Consider the following 11776-nt stretch of genomic DNA (forward strand, 5'->3'; position numbering starts at 1 on the left):
ATAACTAAACATCAGATAATATGCAATAATTTTTTTTCATTTATTACCAGTTTGTCACAATTAATTGAATTAAAATTTCTTTTTTTTTAGTTTTTAAAAGTAACAAAATCATTATCATAGAGTTTTAAAATAAGGATCAATATGTATTGGACTTATTGAGCACTAACCCCACACGCACTGTATTCAAAATTACATTTATTCACTAATATAAAAAAAGCAGTAGTAGAAATAAAATGGAAAAAAACAGAAGATATTTACAATTAAAATCAGTTATATTAAAATATAAGTGGTAACTTTTGACAGCAGATATTGTCTTTGTCAGCTGAAAAATTCAGTCTTTAAATAACAGTTGTATTATTACTTTATTAATGCAGTGTCATGTGGGATTGGCCGTGTATACTATGTCATGTGATGCATAGCTCATCTTCGTTATAATATTTGGATGTTCTCTTTCTTTTGCTTGCCTCTTTCCCTTTTCTCCCTATCATTGAAGCAATAACAATTCAAATATTGGGTAAATGGGAGTAGTCCATTCTGAATCAGCATCAGCATTTCCAGACACTGGTTAGAAATGATAACTGCTTTGGTGGGGGGGGGGAGATATATGGTTTTGCCAATTTAAAAATTTTAACATTACATTATATAATATTTCAAAAAACATCTTGTTATCCCAAAGAAAAAATCACAACCAACTGTACATCTAAAAATGGAGTAATAAGTAGACAAAAAAATAGAGAATAGTTAATTAGAGAATATTGTGTTATCAGACAAGCACAATAAACAAATGAATGACTATTGGAGTGAACGTTATGAAAGTGTATTGCAAAATAAAATTATTTACATTTCAGATGTTTTTTGACATAGGTAATATATACGAAAGCTTTCAATATAAATCTATGAATAATTTTTTAAATAAAAAAAAAAAAAAAGCTTAACTGTCGCCATTATCAACCCACTGCAGGATGGAAGACTCCTCAATTCATGCTGAGGGAAATGGACCATAATCTGCCATGCTGGTCCAGTGCAGGTTGGCAGATCGACCATATTTAGCAGTCAGGGGCTTGAACCATGGTCTGCTCAAGGAGCATGTGCTACTGCACTCCCACTCCTGACCATAATTTAATGGCTACGGAGGCCATAATTTTTTAATGTTACTCATCAAATTAAGGGAACTTATAAAAATGCAAAACTAAAATATACTTTATGTACAAATTAATGACTTAGGTTCAGATAATTTATAGTCCATGAAAAATCATTGGAAGTCTGGAGGTGGGATGGTGGTCTCTACCAATTGGTGATCCCTGGTAAAAGGTAAAGTGCAGCCATTATCAACCCACTGCAGGATGGAAGCCTCCTCAACAATTCATGCTGAGGTGTACATGACCAAATCAGGTTTAGTTCAGTGAAAATTGTTAGCATATTGAGGCTTGTAAACTCTTATGTTCAAAGTGGCTTTTCAGGGTTCTCCCACTTGGGTTTTTTTTTTCATCATTACATTTGACCTCTTGTTTAACACAGAGGATAAAACTTTTGAATGTGCTATTAATATTTTCTATTTTAGTTCTATATCATTTTTATTTATGTTACCTTAATTCCCTCAATGGTAGTTTTTTATTGGTTTAATTAGTTGAATGATGTTACACAGGCTTATGTCTGCAATTTTCCCAGTTATAATTCATAAATTATCTGTTCTTTTATTTAATTTCACATTTATTTAGTTTTAATTCATTATTAAAAGGGAAGTGATCATTTCACCCTCCAACATGACAACACTCCATATCAAAAAACAAAGATGGTGAATCTATGCTTTTTAGTTAATAACATTGAAACATTGCAGTGGCCAGCACAGGGCCTTTGGACTGTTTTACCATTTGGCTTTTACAGTTTCTAAATTAAAATTTTGCCTGATCAGCTGCTTTTTTTTCTCAATGTGAATTTGTTTCCCACCATTAGTTTAGTCTAAAAAGCTCATTGGTGTTTTACAGTAGAATCTTGCTAATACAAAGTTCAAGGGACTTAAATTTTCATGTTTTGTAATGATGAGGTTTGTAGCAATGAGGTCTTCCAAAAGTGCTAAACTTTTACCCCCCCCCCCTTTTTTCTTTTGGGTACATGCTATATATTTAAAATAAAACTACTATATAGTTTTATTATATTAGTCCCCATATAACACATTACTTATATAACATGGTTTTGCTATAATACAGTTAGAAAATTTCAGTAAACCTTGCATAAAAGGGTATTTTTGAACTTTTGTGCAGGGAAAACCCTGCTAAACGTTTCCACTCTTTTTGAATCCCCCACTGTTGACTCGCTAGTCAAAAAAAAAAAATATTGAGAAATCCCTGTATTTTATTTTGTTGGGAAAAATTCCCTTGTTGCATTCTGTGCTATTGAACTTGTGGAAAAATCTAGATTTCAAAGTTTTATTACTATTGGATAGCACACACCAGGCCATCCAAAAGATTTAAGTCATCCAAACAATTGTGCCTACCGCCACAGTTTTACTGGTTTAATACAACTCCTTTCATTCAGCCTTTAGATCAAGACATTATATCCACCTTTAAAACTCATTACATCAGAAAATCGTTACAATGGATTTTGAAAAAAAATTTGATTCCGAATCTATTGAAGTAATGGCGGCATGGAAACATTTCTCAATTGTGGACTGTATCAGAATCATAGCTTTATTGCTGAAAGGAGTAAAACCGTCAACATTAAATGTGTGTGGAAAAATGTATGGCCAGAGTCAGTTCATTCAGGAAATATGATTGAACGGGCAGAAAATGGAATCAGTGTGATAGTAGAACTTGCTACGTCGGTAGGAGGGGAAGGTTTTGATATGACTACTGAAGCCCTCGTGGGCAGCACAGTATATAGAATCGCCCTCCTCCCAAAACCGCTTGAAAAAGACCTCAGTTCGAATCCCATCGATGAAGGGAGGAATTTTTATGGGTCTTTTTCCCAACATGACTGAGTTAGGATCGGGCGAGAGCAGCATGGTTTTTTCTCCCGGAAACTCAGATTTTTTGTCCAGCAAAACAGAAAATTTACCTCAGGACACATGCAATTTATAGACAATATACACAGAGTAACATGGCCCCAGTCGCTGATGCTCCTAAAAAATATATAAAAAAGATATGATTACTGGTAGAAAAAAAGCCGGCGTAGCGGATTTGGTGCAAAGGGCATTGGAGGTAAAATCAAATCAATTCAGAGATGATATCACAGACGAAAATTCTAAACTTCCAAATTTTACACTAAAAAGCATAGGGGAAGGCATAAAGTTAACCGAGTAATTAGAATCTTATTTTTTGAATGCAGATTCTTGAATGAAAGGAGCCCAAAGTTCAAAAGGGAGCTTCAAAAATGTTCCATACGATGAAATTCACAAAGATTTATCAAGCAAAAGCAAACAAATCCAGATTACTGATTTTTTCAAGAGAGCACAAGATACATGAAATCTAGAATGGTGTATTTTTCTTAACGAAATAGTGTATTTTTGTTAGCTTTTGGAACATAACCCCCCTTTTTGTACTTTTTCTTAGTCCCGCACAACATGGTTTTGCACAACACGACATTTTACAGGAACCTAATAACCGTGTTATATGAGGGTTACCTGTATATCTAAAAAAATAATAAAAATAAAAGCCCTATCTAATAAAATACAGTAATAAGAATAACAATTTTTTAAAGATTTTATTTTATTTCTAAGATAAAACTAAGAGAAAAGCAATTAACGGAAATGAAAATATTGTACAGTATATATATTTTGATATATACAATATTTTAGTATCACAGTAAAAAGAATTACAATCTTAATATAAAAAAGGAGACATACAAACCATCAACTTTTTAATAAATTAATCTAATTTAAAAAAATAATCCAATGGTGCACAGTTTTTGTTCTATATGCATTTTTAACACAGACTATCAAATGCAATAGTTGTTTCTTTATCAACATTACTGCAGGTCAACACATTTTCTATTATGCTCAATGTATTTTGGGTATCTTTTTTAGATGGCAGTGTGTGCTCTTCTGGTTTTGGCATTGCTATTGTAGCAACTTCATCATTTACTCTGTGTATATTGTTACTCTGTGTATAAACTCTTCAAGTTTGCCAACAAAATCCATATGCTCCTTCAAATTCCCCCATTCCTTAATTTTGCTATCACATTCATTTTCTGGACCTTGGACCATGCTTTTTAATGATCTTCTCTCCAAAGCCACTCTTTCTGAAGCAATTTAATGATCTTTTCTCCAAAGCCACTTTTTCTGAAGCAGTTGATAGCACTTGATGCAATATTGTCCCAAGCAATAACAAGATTAAATATAGCATCCAAGACATTCCAATTTGGCTGCAAATAGTTGGGATTTATATGCTCCCTTGAAGTTATAAATAATGCCTTGATTCAGTGGCTACATAAAACTGGTGGTATTGGGAGGTAAAAACAACAGCCATATATTTGTCAACTCAGGTGTCTCTGCAGTATTGCTGTAGAACAATCTAGGATCCTTTATTCTGAAGCTATTCTTCTGCCCACTTTTGATAAGCAAGATTGAAAAAATTTTGACCGTAAGCCAAGCACTTCTATTGGCCATATAATCTTAGGTTGGAAAACTTACCGATGACAAGTGGCGTAGTTTTGTACCCTCATCTGAATTGCAGAATAACAGAACGAGTCTTTGTTTATGTAATTTTCTACCATGACAAGACTCTGCTCGAAAAAGCAAATGTTTTGTTTGGCAACAAATTATATAAATCTGTCTTGTCAAGGTTAACAATATCCTTTGCCTCATATTTTTCTAGAATAGACCATACCGGACACAATCAGTCTGTAGTGTTTTCTTTGTTGAATAATCTAGATTCGCCATAAACATTTTGCGAAACCAACTTATTCCTGTCTTTAAATCTTTGGAGCCAGTCACTGCTGCAAATCACTAATTTCATGTTGTGGAGCTAAATCTAGATAATTTGACTTTTCTTGCGAAATCAGACTCGATATTGGCAAGTTAGATGCATGCATTTGTTAAAAAGTTCTGTTTCAAGCTCCTTTTGTTTTGCACCATGAATTTTTTTCGTTTTTCAGTATTGTAGGTAAAGGGATGTTATATTTCTTTGCTATGTCCGTTTACATTTTGTCACCATAACACCGCTAGATGAGATTTGATATAAACAGCCTTCAAGTTCCAAAAAAGACATCAGCTCAGATAAATTGGCAAAAAATAGATTATACTATACTGTAGCAGAAGACTCTTTGAACTGGCTTTAGCCGACCTGGCTAGCCGAGTGGGTAAAGTGCCTGCCTGGCAACCCAAAGGTTGTGGGTTTGAATCCCGCCTTGAGCTTGTATCAGAGTAGAAAATGCAAAAACTTTAAGAGGTGCAATATGGCCACAGAAGCCAATATGCCAACAAACAAATAAAAAAAATAAATAAAAATAAAGAACTGGCCTTAATCCCATGAAAAGCGAGGGAATGTATGTAAAAAACTTAGAAAAATGGTTTTTATGCTTTTAGTTTAACAGCTCATCCTTCGCAATGATGTTTTTAGAGTGCACTTACGTTGTAGCTATCATAAACTGGTTTTGTTTATGCAAAAGTAAATTCTAACTTTAACAAGTCAGTGCCATCTTTTGAGAGGCAGGGAACCAGGTGGCCAGAGGCAATTATAGGAGTAGTAATCAGACAACTGTGCTAAGATTTGTATTAAACATACAAAATAACAGTATTTATTTCTCACAGGGTGAAAACGAACTTTGTAATACATATTAACAAAATTTTGTAATAAATGAATATATTTACATAGAAAAGCCTATCCTTTCGCAGGAGAATGGTATGCTTTGTATAAACTGAGTTTGTATTGATGAGATTTTACTGTAGTTTCAGATGGTATTAGTCATATAATGGAAGAAAAATACAGGATTTTAATGCAGAAAACAATAAAAATAAAAAAAATAAGTATTCTCAGTTTGTTAGTCCAACCAAACAGTTACAAGTCTATTAGCAAGGCTGCTCTTTCTTCAAACACAGGTTATGAATATCCTTTAACTAGTATAAGGAAACCATCAGCATAATATGCTTTCGAAATAAAGCAAGGATAAAAACACAATTCTATAGAGTGGGGACCAATACAGACCCCTGAGGGCATTCCTTTGATGCTTCTCTTTCATTGGTATTATGCCTATTGCCAACTATGCTCCTACTTTCAGGCAGTAACTCCTAATCAGTAGATACAGGTTCCTAGATACCTCTGCTTCTCAATTCTAGGCAACACTGCTGGCCACCATAAATTATGAAATTCTCTACTGAAATTGATTAATATGTCCAGAACTTGTTTGTTCTCGGTGATTTCTATCCTCTGATGGAATTAGAAAGAAAGAAAGAAATAGCTTAGAACCCCAAATCATGCTTCTGAAACAATTTTATTGTACTTTTGAGCCAATTTTATTTGAAAGAAAAACAAGGAACCACAATGGTTGTGTGGGATGTTCACAGTGTATGATTGCAATTGTGCCACTATTCATCATACTACAACCATATTATTATTATTTTGTTTTCATTAGATTAAAATCAGTTTACATTCATTTTAGAAGTACACCAATATTGCTTTTTATGTTGTTTTTAGTCTAACTTTCCTTGGATGTCAAACAATTTTCCATTTAGAAAAGAACAGTTGATTGATTATGCAATTTTAATTTAGGATTAGTAACATCAAAATCTAAAATTCAGCCCAAATGTGACAAAAAAAGATCCAAACAACAAATAGCCTAAACCTAAATGTAAGCAACTTAGATTCTAGTGCCTTTTAATTGAAACACTTGGTATATAGATCAGCAGTTATACAACAAAACACCTTACAAGCTTCAACCATTTATACCAACTTTGTTTTTCACAGAAAGAAAAATCAAGTTTATAGATATCAGTATGGGTACCAGAGGGGATCAGACGTTTTAACAAAACTTAGTTCCTGCCTGGCAACCCAACATTTTGTGGAGTATATGCAAAATTTAATTGGGTGAAGGAAATTATTATCACTATAAATGAAGAAAGAATTCAAGACGCACTAGATCTGGTTAATGAGGAAGCCACTTGATAGGAGCTGCTATGACTGCAGTAACCTGAGAATATTGGATTTAGACTATTTTTCACCTGTAATAATAATAGATAAGCATAACATCTTGTTGAAAAATGAATCTTTCTTCTGGATTATCATTTTTGATTGTGGTGACAGAAAGATTGTGAGCATATCCAGTTATCATATGTAGCATCATTAATTCTTTTCACTAGAAAAAGTGAATGCCTGTAAACTTTTGTTAAACTTAATGCACAGAAGATAACTTTAAGGCTGTCCTTGCATGTGTTGCAGATACTCATTAAGTTTCTCACGACTTCACACTACAATACATTTGAATGTTTCTAATTTTATAGCTATGCTAATGTGTCAACATAAACTATTTGTCAATGTCTGTGATTACTTTCTCCTGTATTTGTAAGGTTATTAATTGCACCTTCCAAATAGTTCATAAAATGGCTATAAACAAAAATAGGGAGAAAGATCGAGTGCCAGAGGGAGGGAGGGAGGGAGGGAGAGAGAGAGAGAGAGAGAGAGAGAGAGAGAGAGAGAGAGAGAGAGAGAGAGAGAGAGATTGATTAGAATTTAAAAAATTGCCTAATCTTTATGAAGGCTAGTCGTCTTTTTGATTCATCTATCGAGTTGCTGAGTAATCAGTGGTTTCATTGAAAAAAAAAATCATCCTTTTTATTTGGTTGGCTTGTGTTCTCAGTTCAGTGAACTCCAGAGAATATAGCAAAGAAAGGACTTTCTCTGATTCAAACTGAAGTCTTCTTTGGGCATACTTCCAATGTTTTATGCATATTTTAGATAATGACTGTCATCTGTATAATACAGTTTACCTCAACAACCTTAAAAATATGTAAATTCCCAGTAGAGTTTCTTTCTCATTGCTGAAGCCCAAAGTGCAGTTATACAGTCTAACCTACAAAAGCTTCAGCATTGAGAGAGATCAATCTCAATTGGGAATTTACATATTTTTAAGTTTGTTAATGCAATTTTTTTTTCATTGTAAAAGGCTTCTAAAGCTACAAGATCTGTTGTGCAAACTCCTGGACGATTAACACATTTCTATGTATGAGTGATGGAGATAGCAGAAACTCACATGGTCTGTGGGTTTTTTTTTTTTTTTTTTTTTTTTGACTGGTCTTAGAAACCTGTCATTCTGTTTTGGATATTTGTCATTCGGTTTCTGTTAGTGTGTGTGCAAATTCCAGGAAGCATCCATCAATGGATAGTTCCAGAGTCATCAATTTCATTAGCATATATGAACTTCTTGGTTCTTGGGTTACTGTTCAACAAGAATTGAACATTTCAATTCTTGTTGAAATTACTAATTGTAGTACTAGTTGAAATTACTTGTTGTAGTTACTATTTAGCTTTAATCACTTTTTGTGTTCATTGTTCATAAGTCACATGCAAATCACTCTTTATGCTGTGTTTTTTCAAAGTGAAAGTGATGCATTTTCTTTAAAAATATAGTATTCCTTTGATAAATCATTCTTTACCCCATAATGAATAAAAAAACTTCCTTGTTTGTAAAAACCTAAAAATCAGGTTTAGCTTCATATTCTTCACAAAATCAGATATATCAGAACTGAAAAAGGAAAATGACAGCAAAATGCAAATTCTACAGTTTGTTACAAATGCTTCAGTTTGTCACAATTTGTTAAAAACAAAAGTTAAGTTTTTGTTAAGTACTTTAATTTCATCTTTTTAAAAATTTCAGTATCCTTCATAGATGTTATTAGTTTAAAGAGGTCAGCATCTCTGCATTAGTGATACTATACAATTTGACATTGATGATACCAATAATGTTGGTGCTTTCTGTAAGTTGAGCTTTTCAAGCTAACAAAATTTATTTTTTTTAAGGTGCTTCTAGATCCAGAGGACATCATCGAGTTCCATGTAAACATTTCAAGGCTGGTGGTTGCAGATATGGAGCTTCATGTATGTTTCTACATCCTGGTATTAATGGACCACCATTATAGTAACAACTGCATTAATATATATATCAAGCACCTTGTGCTTGTTAGTTCTTTTGTGCCTTGTGTGATTATACAGTAAACTTTACTCAGGACTCACTAAAAACAGACCTTTTCAGTGTTTCAAAAAAAAAAAAAAAAAGCATGAAGTGTAAAAAAATGTCATTTGTTAGGTTGGAGTTTGCATATATATATATATTTCATCAGTGTTTCTTGTGTGTGTGTGTGTGTGCACGCGTACACACATATGCACACCTGTAAAGACAACAGAATCAAGTTGAAACAAACTTTCCTGCCTATTTTTGTGCATAGAATGCTTCTCAGGCTGAACAGTTAATTGCACAAGCTGACTGAAGGACCATTTGCAAAGTTTACTTAAAGTTTACTCAGAGATGAAAGAACATTCAGATTCTTTCCATGCTGTGCTCATCTCCTGAATTATTGTAGTGATGTATAATATTTGTTAATATGGGTGTTTGTATGTCTCTACAAGGTAGTTTTCAGAACTATAGTAATGTTTTATAGAAGTTCATTTTGTATCATACTAATGTTTTGTACATACCATTTTTTACTGTCATTGTTCAAAAATTTTAATGTAATGATTGATACTTTCCCCCCCCCTTTTGAAGGGAGGGGTGGACTGTGGTGACATATTATGTGAAACAATTTTATCTTGGTCTTGAGTAATTATTAAAAATTGGATTTCAAACTACATATTAATTAATGAAAAAGCTTAAAAGGGACAAATTAAAATCAATACTCACTTTGATGTGGGGTGCTTAATTTCTAATATCTAAAGAATTTCAGTTTAATAGTTAAATTTCTAAAGAATTTGAACTATTAAACTAAATATAAGTTATTATTGTAATTATGGACATACAGGAAAATATTGTTTCCATATTTCATGACAGACCTTAAATTAATTTACAGATTCAAAATTTATTGTATATAGGGCTATAATATTTTCCTTTAAATTTACACAGATATTGTTTTCTCTGTTATAAAAAATTTAAAGTATATTATAATTTCTTATACCTCACTGTAAAAAAATCATGCTTGAATGTTCACCTTCACTGTAAATATCCATTAGTTACTGAAAATTGTATATAAAATAAGGTTGTTTATCACTGTAGTCTTTCTTATGCACAATAACATAATTTACACACACTGTTTCAAGAAATTGTTAAATTGTATAGTAAACTATTTAAAGTCTGGCACCCCGTGGGGATTGAGAGTGCCAGTTTTTAAATTTTCCAGAAGTATGTTTAGTAGTTGGGCAGTTTCAGAGAAGCAGATTTCAATAAATATTAGGCACAAACAACTCAATTCACTTATGTGGACTATAAATGTTTATATCTGTAAACATTTATAGTGGCTACATTGTCCTTTCATTCTTAATTCAAACAGCAGAACAAACTTGCCTTAGTAATGAGTTGTGCTACTTTCAGAAGATAGCTGAAACTATATTACAACTTTGAAAACTGTTGTGTACTCTGATTGGGAGAGACATATAATGCAAGAAAGCAAGCTTATACAGCATCACCCAAAAAATAAAAATTCCCATTTTACCTATCCATTCACTCCAAAAGTTTGTCAATGTCTTCCTTTAATTTATTTAAGCTAACAACTTTCAACAATGACAGATGGAAGCTTGTTCCAGCAAGCAACTACCTGCTGGCTACAAGCAAATTTATGCACATCTATTCTACAATAGTTTTTCCTTAATTTGAATTTATGCCCTCTCAAGTGCATAATGTGAGCAAGAGGAAGAATCTCATTAGCATTAGCCTGCTCAAACCATTCAAGGTTTTATATACCTCAATCAGATCACCTCGCAAGTGCCTGGTCTCTGGACACAGAAATTTGCAGAACTTGGTAAGAGTACCCTTTGTTCCCCTCACCAATCTTGTTGCCCTTCTCTACATTCTTCCTAAAAGGAGGCCTCCAGACCTGTACGCAGTACTCAAAGTGTGACCTGACCATTGCCTTATACGAGGGCATAATCACCTCCTTGTCTCTGCTAGAAAAATTCCTATATATCGTTAACAAGACTACATGACTTGCTCTGGCTGCACTGCTCAGAAAATTTCATATTTGATTGCACAATTACCCCTTGGTCTTTTTCATTCTCCACTTCCCTGAGCATAGTACTACTCAGTTGGTACTTTTCTCTGGGATTGTGCTACCCATATGCAGTACTTTGCATTTGTCATTTAAACTTCAGTTAGCATTTTAGCATTAGTAGAGGCATGCGATGCAAGAAAGCAAGTTTATGCAGCATGCATCAGTCAAAAAAAAAACCCTCCATTCGTTCCAAATGCCTGTCCAGCTCAGCCTTAAATTTATTTAGGCTATTAGCTTCCACAACAAAAGATAGAAGCCTGTTCCACCAATAAACTACCTGCTAGCTAAAGGCAAATTTCCACATATCTATTCTACAATTATCTTACCTCAATTTGAAACTGTGTCCCCTCAGGTTCTTAGTCTGAACAAGAGGAAGAATCCCATCAGCATTCAGCTTGCTCAACCCATTCAAGGCGTTATACACCTCAATCAGATCACCTTTCAGGTGCCTACTCTCCAGGTGCTGTAATTTGCAGAACTTAAGCCTTTCTTGGTAAAAGCACCTCTTTGTTCCCCTCACCAATCTTGTTGCCCTTCTTTGTACTTGTTCTAGCAATTCTACAATCTTCCTAAAATGAGGCCTCCAGACCT

The 11776-nt window shown here is 33.5% G+C and overlaps 1 protein-coding gene across 7 annotated transcripts in view; it reads left to right on the plus strand.

The window, feature by feature from the left end:
- The window catches only part of LOC150077582 (serine/threonine-protein phosphatase 1 regulatory subunit 10-like), a 540490-nt gene extending 531332 nt beyond the window's left edge, over positions 1-9158 (plus strand). For all 7 annotated transcript variants that reach the window (XM_090385982.1, XM_090385983.1, XM_090385989.1 and 4 more), the window contains one exon: positions 8949-9158. In XM_090385982.1, the coding sequence (XP_090242108.1) occupies positions 8949-9067 (119 nt within the window). In that variant the 3' untranslated portion in view covers positions 9068-9158. The remainder of the gene's footprint in view (positions 1-8948) is intronic.
- Positions 9159-11776: the final 2618 nt, after the last annotated feature.

Source organism: Mastigoproctus giganteus, chromosome 12, assembly GCF_048544385.1.
Source record: "Mastigoproctus giganteus isolate SK-2022 chromosome 12, ASM4854438v1, whole genome shotgun sequence".
Lineage (NCBI taxonomy): Eukaryota > Metazoa > Arthropoda > Arachnida > Uropygi > Thelyphonidae > Mastigoproctus > Mastigoproctus giganteus.